This window comes from Hirundo rustica, chromosome 4 (assembly GCF_015227805.2).
Source record: "Hirundo rustica isolate bHirRus1 chromosome 4, bHirRus1.pri.v3, whole genome shotgun sequence".
Taxonomy (NCBI): Eukaryota; Metazoa; Chordata; class Aves; order Passeriformes; family Hirundinidae; genus Hirundo; species Hirundo rustica.
This window is the reverse complement of record NC_053453.1, coordinates 73231066-73245453: the sequence shown is the minus strand read 5'-3', so window position 1 is coordinate 73245453 and position 14388 is coordinate 73231066. Positions and strand designations below refer to the sequence as shown.

At 42.0% G+C, this 14388-nt stretch overlaps 1 protein-coding gene across 6 annotated transcripts in view; it reads right to left on the bottom strand.

Annotated features, from left to right (window-relative positions):
- Positions 1-14388, bottom strand: part of EPS8 (epidermal growth factor receptor pathway substrate 8) — a 125916-nt gene that overhangs the window by 41103 nt on the left and 70425 nt on the right. For all 6 annotated transcript variants that reach the window (XM_040061934.2, XM_040061933.2, XM_058420208.1 and 3 more), the window contains 2 exons: positions 8394-8484; positions 7172-7245 (listed from right to left, as the gene is read on the bottom strand). In XM_040061934.2, the coding sequence (XP_039917868.1) occupies positions 7172-7245; positions 8394-8455 (136 nt within the window). In that variant the 5' untranslated portion in view covers positions 8456-8484. The remainder of the gene's footprint in view (positions 1-7171; positions 7246-8393; positions 8485-14388) is intronic.

The following is a 14388-nucleotide window of genomic DNA, read 5'->3' as shown; positions in this document are numbered from 1 at the left end:
TAAATAAACAAAGAGGGTCTGGCATATGCAGAGGCTCCAAAGGGGTTAAAAAGCAGTGAGTGAATTTTGCAGGAGGCTCTTTATTCTGTTTCACCTGAGTTTTGTCCTGTGTTGAGACAGGAATTTCAAAACCATTTGCAGCATGGATTAACAGATCCTCCTCCAGAGCAGCACCGAACTCCCAGCCAGACAGGTGGAAAGGTGCTCAGCACACACTGTCATGGGGAGATTAAATGCAAATTTGATTAAAGATCTTGTTGCTATCACGTTGTAATTAACAACAACTTCAATAAAATTTACATTTAACAGAAGTCAATCAATGTTTGTGTTAATAAGCAAAAGGTACGGGCACAACAATCGAGAGTCCACACTAAGAACAATTCATAGTCGCAAATTTATTTCTTTAATGCAGGTAGAATGAGAATTAGAACCTGCTGGAGACCCAAGTTATCATTTAGAGTAGAACAAAACATTTCAGTTGAGACTGAAATGCTGCTAGAGAGGATCTGGAGGTGGATGCTACAGCTGCACCCTGAAATTATTCACCCTTCAAAACACATCTTCTAACAAGAATCCTGGCATCAGGCAAAATTCTTCCATTGTGGAAGGGTTTGTCTTCAGCCTTTGTTTTTCAAACCTTTTACAATCCAGTGGTTCATAATTGGTCTCCTTTCCCTTACAGCTCCCTGAGATATGATTTTCTTGACTGCCTGTCATGAATCACTCTGAAGGAAGAATAGTCTCCCCAGTGATAATGTGAACATAGCACAAAGAAAGAGGAAGAAAAAAATGGGGGGGAAAAAAAAAAAAAGGAAAAGGAAAGGAAATAAAAAGCCTGGCAGCTAGAATGCATGCCCTGTCCCATGGTTTTTGCCAGCACCTCAAAACGAAACTTCAAGCTCTGCTTTCTCCTAGCGCTCGGCTCCTGTTCGGCCAGGTTCTACCTACAACCCTCCAAAAGTTCTCACCTTGCCATCAGAAAGGACACAAACCCTTTGCACCCCCTCCTGCTGAAGTGCTCCTCTTGAGCTTCTAGAAAAGCTGCTAAAAGCCTGCAAACCTGTTCTCTGCCCTCCTCCATCCAGATGACACAAGGGACTGCTGCTCCTTCCTGCAGCACTTCTGTGCTTCTATTTCCAAGGCAGAGAGATCTCAGCACATGACTCTCAGAGGCTTTTTTTTCATCTGTATAAAACTTCTTTTTCTTTTCCAACAGGAAAGAAAATGGCCCATTGCCATTCTTCTGGAAATGTAGCTTCCATCTCTCAACTCTTTCACATGTCACAGTGACAGATCAATATTAATCTGACTGCTTTTACAGAAACCTTTAAACATCCCTTTCCCACAAAACTTCAAATGCATGGTCTGCTGTGGAAAATGAGCAACACAATTTGCTGGCGTGCTGAGAAGTACTGGGTCTGGCTAGGATGGAGATCATTTTGATAACACAGGGATATTTTAGCTGTTGCTGAATGGTGTCAAAAGTCTTCTCTGTTCCTTATTCTGCTGCCGCAGTGAGTGGGGCTGGGGGTGCACAAGAGGCTGAGAGGGGACACAGCTGACCCAAAGGATGTGCCATACTGTTCAATATCTTTGCTCAGCAATAAAACTGGCAGGTAATCTTTCCCAAGACTCTTTGCCCAGATAGTCTGGGCATTGCTCTGCTTATGGGAGGTTGTGAGTAAATCCCTTTCTGTTATTCAGTGCTTTCCCCTCCCTGTTCTTTCCTTCACCTATCAAACCATCTTTCTCTTGGTCCATCAGGTTTTTTTCCTTGCTTTTTCTCTTCCAATCCTCGCCCCATTCTGCTGCAGAGAGGAGACAGAGGGGGAATGAGCAGGCAAATGGGGAGGTCCTCAGTTGCTGGCTGGGGTCAACCCCCGACACTGAAAACAAAATAATGTTCTGTATGCTCTGTTTCACCCTCCTAATCCTCCCAATCAATCTCAGCCTCTCACAGGTCCCTTCATGCGTGAAGAGGCCATTGAAGCTGAAGTGAAATACTACAAAAGAGACTTCCAGATATGATGCACAAAACTATCAAAAGATGAATAAAACTATCAGAATTATTGAGTTTTTGGTTTTTTTTCCCAGTATATTCTACTCATCGCAGCTCTTACATCCACCACTTAAGGTACAGTGCAGCCTTAATAACAGGTTAGCTCAAACTCTGCTGATATGCTGTGCACCACTTACATAAAGGATTTTTCCTCTGGCAAGATTAAATTAAAAAAAGAGTGAATCGTGGCAGACGACACTCAAGTTAAATTCCTAACCACAATCTATAGCAAATGCAACCCAGAAGAATTTAATGAAAAAAAAAAAAAAAATCTCTCAAAATACAAAGGCAATAAAGTGAAAAGCAGCACAGCATTTCACTTATAGGTCCTGAATTTAAGATCTACTAGCTGCTAAAGCTTCCAGAGGAACGGGAACATTGACCCACAGAAACCAGAACTCTTCCTGATGCCTGATGTGGACAGATGTTACTGCAGTTCACGTTTTGTGAAATCACTGAATTCACCAATCACCAGGAACAGGCCATGTTTCTGTTTTTAGACAGAGGGTGAAAGCTACTGATCTTATTTTCATCTTTGAAAGCATCCAAAACACCAGAAAACAAAAAGCAACCTCTTAACCAAAGCCTTCCAGCCAAGTGAAAGACTCTAGCAGACTACACATGACACAGGACTGTAGATTGCTCTGAAATCTGATGACAATCCACGTGGACATGGATTGAGAGCCTCCCCCACAATCTGTTCGACGAATCCCCGAGCGGCAGCACAAAATATCTCCACACCTCATCGAACAGAAAAGCCCAATACTTAATTTGCTACCATCTAATCTGCGTTGGATTATATTGTTGATACCCTTTAAGCATAAAATTGCAGGGCAACTGGGGAAAAGAAAAAAATCAGCTTGAGGCCAAGCAAAGTGCCGGAGACGTGACCTGAACATCCAGGGGCAAAGGTCAGAACCCCAGTTCCAAACAAGCTTCCTTCTCAGAGGAGCAAACCCTATCACTTTCAGAGATTTACGCCAGCAGCTTCTCTCTGATGGCTGTGTGGAGCTGGCTGTCGAAGGAAGTGCGTTGTGTAGAAGCCAATCGTCGAATTAATTTGAGAATCGAAACGCCACGAGCCTGTTTGGTGGATGGCTGCTTTCAGCGCACTCATTTACCTGCCTGGGAGCTGCTTTCCCGGAATTTGTTACGCTGCGCCTCTTGGTCCGAACGAGGCGTTTGAGCAAGGCGAAAACACACGGGAGATTTCGCCTCCAGCTCCAAATCACGGCCACGAGAGCTGAAACTCAGCGCACGAAACGCTCAGTCTTTCCCAACGCGCTGCGCAAAGACAATTTTAGTGACATCTCCCAGTTCTGTGCTGGACGACAGTCTGAGAAGTTGGGGTGGGCTCCTGGTTCATTCCTCCTGAGGAATGGGGCTGCTCCACGTGGTGTCAGAGGCTGGCAAAGCCCCAGCTCAGCCTGGGACTGCTGCTCGTCTCCCCGCGGGCAGAACTGCTCGAGGCAGATGGAGGAGCCAAAGCTACAACGACAGATGACGGCAGGAGCCAAAACCCGTCTCAGTTGGAAGGATCGGGAAGCAAACGATGAAATAAACCCCCCCAGAAATGTGCAGAGAGAGAGGTCTGTCAGGCAACTAGGAAACAGCTCGTTTCAGGAAGGAAATGAGTGAAAACAAAGGGATTACTTGACACAGGGGGGGAAAAAAAAGCAGTTGCAAGGAAGTTTTTCACTATCGGAGATAATGATGGCTCTGGTCTGGTTTTTAACTGAACTCTTGGTAACACCAATAATATTCCAGCCTCCTTTCCCACAGCACTGTGGCCAACCTTCTGTCTGGTGACTGAATAATCATCAATCACCTCAGCAATGCCACCTAAGGCATAAACTCCATGCCAGGACGTAAACACGCCTGTGTACACACATAAACATACACACATACAGCAATAAGTAATAATAAGTAATAATGGTTAAAATAATGATGATGATAATTATGTTTATTTTAATTTAGTCTTTTCAGTGCTTGGAAGAAATTGAGTTCAAGGTCAAGTGGTCACTTAGGAGCCCAGGTACCGTTTTCACTTGTTGGTAGTCAGGAGTAGGTGGCTTAGTCCAATTGACTCTCAGGTTTTCCAAGAATAGAAATATTTTCATGGGCAAAATCTGCTGCTAATGTCACATGGTCGTATTTTAAAACCGCACTGCTTTTTACTTTTACATAAAATTACGTATTTTTTCTCCAGTATAAGTTATTAAAACCATGAGCTTTCTGTATTAACCTGCATTTAAAATATCTGCACACAACAAGATATAAAAATAAAGCTAAGACAGCTTCATCCTGATTTATATCATTTCAGTCTCATGAATCTCAAATAAAATAATTTAATTAGTTATTAATTTTAAATAAAATGCTTTGTAATGAGCGTTTTTCCAGCACACTTTAACAACTCCAGTATCACTCAGCTGCTTTCCACCCTGTTTGGGCAGTATGCACAAAAAATTTAACATTACAGAGGAAGGCACACGTGGGATGCAGCAGAGTAACTTAGTCCCTAAAAATTAGAAAAATGAAATTGCCCTGAATCTGAGAAAGATTTTAGGTGTTTTCCTTGTTCTCTCCAGCTCATGTCTGTGGTGATAGCAACAGCCTGGTTCTTCATGTGTATAAAACACAGCAGAAGGAGTAAAATGTGCAAACTCCACTCTAAAAGCTGTGCCTACACATATCCACTTGGAGCTCCGGAATAACTTATCCATTTCATTCAGCTCCTGGCAACTGCAGCTACAGTTTTGTGAAATATCTACCAGCAACAGAAGTGAACCAAGGACAACAATTCACTTTACAGGAGCCACAACGCAGCAGTTTCATGGCAAGCATTTTCAATTAGCACCTGAATTCAGAGAAGCCCTTTGGAAGTGAAAAAATACCATTATATGCATCAAATTCACTCACTTGACCCCACCTTCTCCTGACACGTGACCATCTCATCATGTTTGATAAGAAAAACCTCAGAGAGACGTTTTAAAAGCCCACAAAGATCAAAGAACACAGTTAAGACACTGATAGTGCCACGCTGCTCAAACCATCTACTCCTGAAAAATTATGATGATGACATAAAATGAAAAAGGAATCACAACACTCTCATAGCATCTCATAAAGAAATAATCTGCTAAGAGTTTTTAGCAATGCCTCTTGCTGGTTTCTGTTGCCACCTACTATTTCTGTCAACACTTGCAATCAGTTTGTTGAGGGAACCCATACAGGATGCAGAAATCTCTCTTTAAAATGATCAGCTCAGAATTTTCCTCAGTTTTGCTTCCTGCCTTCAGCACTATGTCAAGAAACTGACTTTTGTAGCAAAGCACTAAAACAAAGTGAATTTGAACTCAGAATGGTTCATGTGCTGTACAATGTTTAGGTCGAATATATGGAAAAATGTTTTCACCAAAAGGGTTGTCAAGCACTGGAACATGCTTGGATCACGACCCCTGGAGGTGTTTAGAAGATGAGTCTGTGAGATATTTAGGGACACGGTTCAGTTGTGGGCTTGGCAGCGCTGGGTTAATCGTTGGACTCTATGATCTTAAAGTTCTTTTGCAACTTAAAAATGATTCTAAGATTCCAAAGCATGCTGTCATTGATGCCTTGGGAAGGCTGAGCTGGAACAGAGACTGGACAGAGCTGGAGAATAAAGTAGGGATTTATTGAAAGGACTTTAGGATACACCTTGGGCAGGACAGAGCCTGGCCAGGGCTGCACCCAAGGTGGACACAAAATGCTCACAAAAATGCTCGTGACAAATGGTCACGAGATCTCACACTTTGATCAGTTTTGGTCCATTTGCACATTGGGGTTTAATTGTCCAATTCCAGCTCCAGGCTGTGAGGTCTCATCCTTCTTGTTCCTCCCTCCAGCCACCCTTCTTTGTGCTTTTGGGCTGAAAGTTGTCCTTGGTGTGCAGCAGGAACAGGATTTGTTTTGTGTCGCTGCTGTGTGCAGAGAGCTGAGTGACCCTGAGTGTGAGCTCAGAGCTGCACCCTGGGCAGCACAGAACCTGAAATATATTAAACCTGAAACTTAAGGCATCACCATCACTCCTCTGACCTCTGAGGTCACTCCCAGCCACCACTCCACCCGAAAAAGGAGGGAGAAAAGATTACTGCTTGGGATGTTGCAGTTATTGGCCACTGCTCTTTGAGCTCTCCAGCTGGTTAAGCTGCAGAAAAGCAGCAGATGCACAGAGCTGGCTGATGCCTGAGGAGTCCAGCACAGGACCAAGTTCTCAGGGGAAGCCTTGTCCTTCCAGTCCCATCATTGCACTGACTCTCAAAAGAGCATTTAGCAACAGGCACAGATTTACAGAGCAGAACTTCCCACAGCCTGACTGCTGCTTCTATTTCCATTACCAGCACAGCCATCAGTGGGATGTATCCACAGTGGAGGAGGATGACCTGAAAATGGTGCAATTCGGCTGGCAAGCAGCATGACTACATTTCTCCTCCGCAGTGATTTGGAGTTAGGCTGGAGTAGAGAGTACAGCCAAGGCAAACACGAGCGTTTGTAGCTGGTGAGTGCAACAACGTGCAGGCAATTCGTAGGAAACATCACATCTGACAGCCCCAGAGCCTGCTGAAAACAGCACGCCAAGTGGGGCTCCAAATCTGCCACACCAACTCTGACTTCCATTAAATCCTCGTGTCAAAGAAGGAAAATACTGCAAGTGGCTTTTCTGCTAGCAGGGGAGGCAGAGGGAGGTACAGGAGAAATAAAAGCCACAGCACAGCCAAACCCTTGAATGCCCTGTCCCTGCTGCACACCTTAGCTGCAAGATCACCCTGAGCTTTGTGATGAATGCTGCCTGGAAAATGAGCAGGTGGGAGCTCTCTGCGTAGGAAACTGAGCATTTTCTAGTTAGCTTTAGCAGGAATAAAAACACTTTGTTTTTTAATCTAGTTGACAGACGCACCCACGTGTATGTACATACGCTTTCAGATTAATATGTGTAAAATATTTCCACCACAACATCACAATCACCTTATAATATATCACTTTATGATATAATCACTTTATAATTAATCACTTTATAATGAAATTTATTTAAACAGCTATTTAGCAAAGAAGTTTAGAGAGTTTTTGCCACCTTACCATAGAGAGCTTTAGCACTTGTTCTTGAGTTCTGCTCCCTCTCTGCCTGAGCAAACGTTGGGGAGCCGTAGCCACTGGAAGAAAACATTTCTGATTATCTTCTGTACGGATGTATTTGGCAGGCACTGAAAAAAAACCCTCCCCTTACACAGGACAACACATACCTACAACATTAGTAACAGAGGGATATTTTATATAAAACATAATACATATTATTTAATATTTATTTACTATGATTTAATATTCAGTATTTTTATATCTATCAAGTACAAAATACCGGCTATTTTTCCCCCACCATAAATATGGAGGCAGAATGTTTCACTTGGGCTGCCGGCCTTACTGAGCTCACTTTTGTTGCATTAATACGACATCACGCATGACTGGGGCGCGGTATACAAATAAATACCACCTTAACTCAGGCAACAAACTTCACTGCTTAATAATAATAATAATAACAACAACAACTGTGCCAAAGAATTGGGTAGGATTTGGGGTTTTTTTTTTTCCTGTGCACGCAAGTGCTGATTGTTTTTAACAATTATAACTGCTCTTAATGAAAAACTGAAAATGACTGCCATTACACGAGTGAAAAGGCAATATGACTACAAGTGTTTCAAGAATGAGTGATAAATGAGTTCACCTTAAAGGGACAACAAATGAGGAGCAAGAAACAGCACAGACCCCCTGCTCCATACAGGAATATGTGTTCCTTGATGGCATCAGATGGGTAAATTCTCATTAGTGTTGTAGCTCTGGTGCCACGCTCCTGATCCAGGGATCATCCTTGGGCAAGGTAACACTTTCAGGTAGCAGTTGCTCAGTTCTGTTTACGGGGAAGCATTCTGTTCTCACAGATGGGAGAGGCAGCCTCATCTTTTATGCATAAAAGTGCATTCACTCAGGGCTAACCTCAAACATCTCTGGCACACAAAGGCCTCTCTGAGTAACACAATAAGGATGTTATGGCTACAGCAATTTATTTTCCTGTCCCAGATGAGTCCATGCAGGAAGAGAGTTGTCCCTCGAGCTAACACAAAAACCAGCCTGATGATGTCTGTCGCTTTGGTTCCGTGCTTTGCAAACCCCTCACTCTTCCGCAGAAAAAAAAAAATTATAATTCCAATAGCATCTACTGATTATAGCTCTATCTGAAAAGAAAGCCTAAAGAAGGAAGCACAACACTGTTTTGCCCATGAAATGCAAGCCAGAGGCACAGCCTTACTTCATTTGGGGGAAGTAACTTCCATATCCACCGGGAGGGGTGTTTGATATGTGTCCATTCATCCTCACCGCCACTCACTGGGAGAAACGACCTGGGAAAAGGAACAACAGCACATGAACTGAGGTCTCCTAAAAGATGAAGGTTTAACAAAGAGGTAATACAAGCCCGATGAGAAAATTGTGGTCGAAATGGGAACGAAAATTGCATCAACAAACTCAATTGTTATGAACTGCGTCCCAGCGATGCCTCGAAGACCTGCTATGGAACTTCTCCCAGTAGCAATTGGATAGTTATTGCTTCAAATAATTTATAATTTAGTGAACAAAGCTATTATTTTTGGTACAATGGTCTTTAGGAATAGCTGTAGAAATAAAAGGCCCACTAAACAAAGAACAACATCTACTGCAAAAGTGAACAAGACGTTCCGAATGGCAACTTTATTACTCGAGCGTGCTTGGTTTCAACCCTCAATTCATTTCTTTCAAATGCAACTTTTGAAGTGACCTTTTGATACATTTTCTATGAAACGTATCAGCTGAATCGTTAGAAAGATGCATTGCCAAATTAAAACACAATTGTTAGCACAAAAGGAAACTCGGTTGGCTATTTTGGTACTTAAGAAAGCTTTTTTTTTTTTTTTTTTTTTTTTTTTTTTTTTTTTTTTTTGTGTGTGTGTGTGTGTTAAGCAGTGTTTAACATCCTGAAAGTCTGGCATGCCAAATTAAACCTTCACCTATAAAAGCGGTGCCGAAAAGGCCATGATAAAACAGTTTTAAAAAGAATTCTCCCTTTAATAACATGTCCATTGAAGCTAAAACCACCTCTGCAAAGTGACTTTCATATTCAAATTCACCATGGGCAAATATCCTTTCATCCACATACCTACGTGAACAGTATAAATTTGAATATTGGTTGGAATTTTGGTTATGTTGCTCTACATTTCAGTCACGCCTGCAGAACAGGCAGAAGTATGCCAGATGAAATGTGTACCTGCAAGAGCTCTGTTCCCAAAGTAAGCACTGCCTGCTCTCTTTGCTCTGGCCCCTGGGTCACTCACTGCTCATGTGAACTGCTCTCCTCCTGTTCTACAAAGGAGCAGCAGCTGTTTGACCTGCCAGGACCCACCGAGTGTCCACGCGTATTCTGCTGCTTCCTTCTTCCAGGCCAAAAGACAATCAAAGTCTGTGCTGAGCCCTGAATGCATCAGTCAGTCCCAGAGACACACAGGCTGCTGATCTTCTGTGCTGAGAACAGAGTTTTTGCACCTGAGGAACACCTGGCACCTGCTGCCTCGGATGCAGTTAGCAAAACTATCGAGAACAGAGGTGTATTTGACATGCCAAGGGAGATCACGGGGAAGGAAGAAGGGTGGTGTTGCTTTTAGTGGGTACACACTTGATAATTTGGCTCAGTATATATAAAAAAAAATGCATATATATATTTTTTAATTTAATTTTCTTTGAAATCTTCGCTCCTTGCAGAACCCCTTTAGTGACACAAGCCCATTTTGCCCCACAAACACAATCACATCTCCAAGCTGGTAGGCAGTTTGGCTGCTCCAAGACTCTTTCTATGGAGCGCAGTCCTTCCCAGCTGTCTCCATTAAATTACTACCCGTGCCGAGCGCTGCTCAATTCATTAGCAATTACAACCTTTGGGAAGCATCCTGAAACTGTCCCGTGACTTGAAAGGATTCATTTCCTCAGCAGAATTTGCCAGCTCACTGCGCACTCCCTGTTCCCTTCCAGCGACTGCCTGCACCCAGAGCAGCTCTGAGCGCTCCTCCCCAGCCCTTCAACACTTCCTATCAGCTTTTCGTCCTTATCATCCGCAACCACCCTCAATTTGCTGCCCTGCTTCACAGTTTACCCTGTGATTAGCTCCACCACATCCAAAACACACAAATTATCTCCACTGCTCTTTGGTGTCCCCATTCACTTTCCATCCACACGTTGTTTAAGGTATCTCTTATTTAACAATCCTGTTTGTCATGATCTTTTATGATTTGTAGTCTTTTTCACAGGCCTATTCATAACAAATTCTGTGACTATCTGCCTTAAAGTGAGATCTGGGGCAAAAAAAAAAAAACCAAAAAACAAAATCCTTGGTTTAACTGTCTCAGAATAATTCCACTGCTCTGACATCTTAATCTGACAAGTACTTGGTTTGTATTCGTATTCACTCACTTTTATGGAGGTGGTGAGCCAGATATTTTAAGTAGAAGGAATGTAATATATTAGAATGTAATATATTAGAATGTAATACATTAGAATTTCGAGCCCCAGCCTTTGAAGTCAGCGTGACACACTGAGTTTGAAAGCAGCAAGAAAGCTGAGCAGCAGATTTTCACGTTGGGGAAAGAAACTATTTCTCATGACTAAATACTCGCCCACTGTAAGGCACACCACCACCTAAATAAAAAAAGCTTCAGAATTATAATTTGAATGAAGAGATAGTGAAAAATTGAAGTAAAAAATTTTGACTATTAAAAAAAAAAAAAAAAAGGCAAGCAGCTTGTTCTGCCAAGCAAAAGTTTAAGCCAGCTTTAGCTGATGTGCAAACAAAACATCACTGGCTGTTAGATAGTTGAGTAAAGCCAACAACATTTCCTGTCCCTCGTGCAATTTTCCAGTGCTTTTGGAATTCCAGGCCAGCTACCTTGACAGGATAATTTCAATGCCATTGCAATTTCATGCAATGCTTCTGTCACTTGGTTCAAGAAACCTCCTGAATGTGAACACAAACCCTTTACCTTAATTATGTATAATTAGCTCAAATATTTATATCAGCATCAAAAAGCTACTCGTGGCTCCCTGAAATTATCAGACGATTTGATCTCGTTCAACTTAAATGTTTCAGGAAAAAAAAAAAAATTAGGAAAACGCTTTAATTTTTTTTTAATTAAGCGCATGACGAAGGAAAGGGAAAAACCACAAAAAGGTAGCAGTCTGTGCAGGGCTTTATTATTCCCCTGTACAGCTTTCTCTGCTGCGTTTCTCATCTCAAATGCTCTTTCATCTCTTATAACCAGTCAGTCCTGCAGCAAAAGTCACCCCCTGCACACTGCAAAGCCACTGTCAACCAGAAGTCTATTAATAAATTCCACTTCCTCTTTAATCTTCCCTTTCACTTCAGCCCAACCTGCACTGGTGTCCTAGACTTTAAAATAAACATCCTTCACAGTTAACTGAATGATCCCTCTTTGATTAGGCCTGAAGTATCAACAGTTTACTTGTGAATATGACCAAAAATGGTCACGTCTCAGGATCCTGCCAGAAAAAAAAAAAAAAAAAAAAAAAATCCCTACCTGCTCTGAAAAAGAAATATTTTTAAACCAGGAAAGCTAAGTAAGGTTTCCTAGAAGAAAAGAATAATAAGAAAATAGATACAATAATAATTAATAATAAGACAAGCATCATGGTATTTATCCTTAAGTATATTAAAACAATATATGATTAAAACCGGTTTAAAACAGTTTTAAATATTATATTTTGAAAAAAACAAACAAACAAAAAATCCACCAAATTGTCTCAACAGCAACAACAGAATCCAGCTATGACTTCCCTGCTGCCACCAGCTTTATTTTTTGAAGGGATACTGATGGTCAGCAGCTCTGTAAATGACAAGGGTCCTGCCTTTATAACAGAGAACCCATTTCTGAGACAGATGTATTTTGGTTCTTCACTGGTCAGCAGTTACAGGTGGCAATCCTGCCAGTACACAACGTGATTCTATCACTCACAAATACTCTTCTTTTAAAAAAACGTCAAAATGCAAAAAATACTCCTTGTCTTCCCCATCTTGTAGCACAGCAGCCTTGTGTAAACAAATCAATTTTTGTGGTGTATCAACAACTCACATGTCCTGCCATGTCATTTCCTAACGGGAGTTTGAAAGTAACAAAATCCTCCAGTTTCTTTAAAAAAAAAAAAAAAAAAAAAAAAAAAAAAAAAAAAAAAAAAAAAAAAAGAAAAACCCCAAATACCTTTCCTAGAAAGGCAGAGCTGTATCATTAGAGAAAATCAGATATTCTAGAGCCTGGTGCTCTTTTCCACTCATCCTGAAGCCATCAGTCCCACCCAGCGGCAGATCACAACATCATATGGAAACCAAAAGAGAAACAACTAAATGACATGGATATTTTAGAAATTATGGAGGAGGAAGGGCTAAGGAGAAAAGGGAGCACGGGAAGGAACAGGAAAGCCAATAATGCTTGGAATGATTATTGTCTACTGGTTAAAAAAATGTCATTGTTATCGTGTATCTCCCAAACCCCCCCAAATTCTCCCCCAGCCTAAACAAAAAGCAGAGGACCATGGCAAGGTAATGCTATTCCCTAGAGAATATAGCAATGTCAGATAAGGACACTCTCCCTCCACCCTTCCCCTGTTAAAAGTATTGCGGAAGAACAAAAAAATAAAACCAGCAAAAAAAATCATCCATGTGCTCACAGCTCACTGTGCATTCAGTAAAAACACCTCTTGCCGCTATCCCACAGCACTCAGCACCTAGAGAATCTACAAAAACTGTTTAATTTGCTGCATGACTGGCCATTTTTCATCTGTTTTCTTCTCGAACCTCACGCTGTTCACGCACTTTCCCTACTCGTGCTGAATTTTTCAGCAGGATCTCCTCGTGTCTGCCTCGTTGTTCTGAACCATTACTCTCCTATTCGGATCTTCGCTCCAGCCACGCATTTTACAAAGGGGAAACTCCTGACAGAAATACATCCTGTGGAGGCAGATGAAATGTTGCTGCTGCCCTCTGCTTTGGGACTTGCTTCAGAGCACAAACACGAGTTCTGCTGGTTGTTGGACATCTCGCCTCGGGACAAACACCAAAATGCACATGAATGAACAAGTAACTAATACTCCTGAAAGGATCCCTGGGGATTTTCCATCCTCAGTGCACTGATACCAGAATTTCCCTGAGAAAAACTGCCATCAGCTGAGCTGGCAGCAGCTTTGCTCTGTAATGTTTTCAGTCTCCTGCTAAGCAGGCTGGAGCATCCAGAAGCTGGTAGGAAAGATGAAGGCGAAAATCAACGCAGAAAACTGAAAGCCAGGCCCTACAAATGCTGTTTTTTGAACACAAAATAGATGAACTTGATTCCTCACCACTGTGACTGCTGTCCCCTTTGCCTCTCTCAAGCCACTCTGTATTTATGAGGGGGGTTTTGAAGCTTTCTGAGCTGGATATACTCCAGTGTTCACTCCAGTGTCCAAGCACAGGAAACATGTTAATAGGATAGGCACAACAAAATAATTTTGGAAATGCTGCTTCCTCCAGGACCTCTCTGCATTCAGAGCAGTTGTCCTGCATGGCCATTAGCACTAACCACACTGCATTTTGATTTATGAAAATCTACACTTTGTTGCAGCCTGGTTTTAGTGCTGGATGCAGTGGGGCTCCTGCTAAGCAAACCTGGGGGTGGAGAGGAAAGGACTGGATGTGTCTGCCTCTCCTGCCAGAATTTTACTCCTTATACAAAGCTGAACTTAACCCCAGAATATTATTTACCTGTTTGTGTAAGGGGTCACAGGGGTGGAAGCATTTCAAGCAACTCAAGACAGTGACAGGTAAAAAAACCCAGCTCTGTCCAGGCAGGGGACAATGACAAGGAACACAGAGTGCCCAGGGAGGATCTGTAAATGTGTTGTAAATGTATTCACATCCCTCTCCACAGTGCAGCAGAGCAGACAAGCTCGATCAATGCTGGTTTTGCTGGTCTCAGGAAGTGTTTTGATTTTCACCAACACCTTCTGCAACCTCACACTCTTCCCTGAGTCCTTCACTAAAAAGGAGCATGCTAAATTCATTAACAGCATTTCTTTCAGAAGGAGGGATAGGATAAATTTATTAAGGGAATTTGTTTTCATAATTATCAACCAAAGCAGAAGATTTAATAGGTTAATGCAAGACCTGTCTTCAGAACAGTAATTGCTAGCGAAAAGAGAAGATTTCCATTGGGAAAAACTAACAAGATAAAAAAATG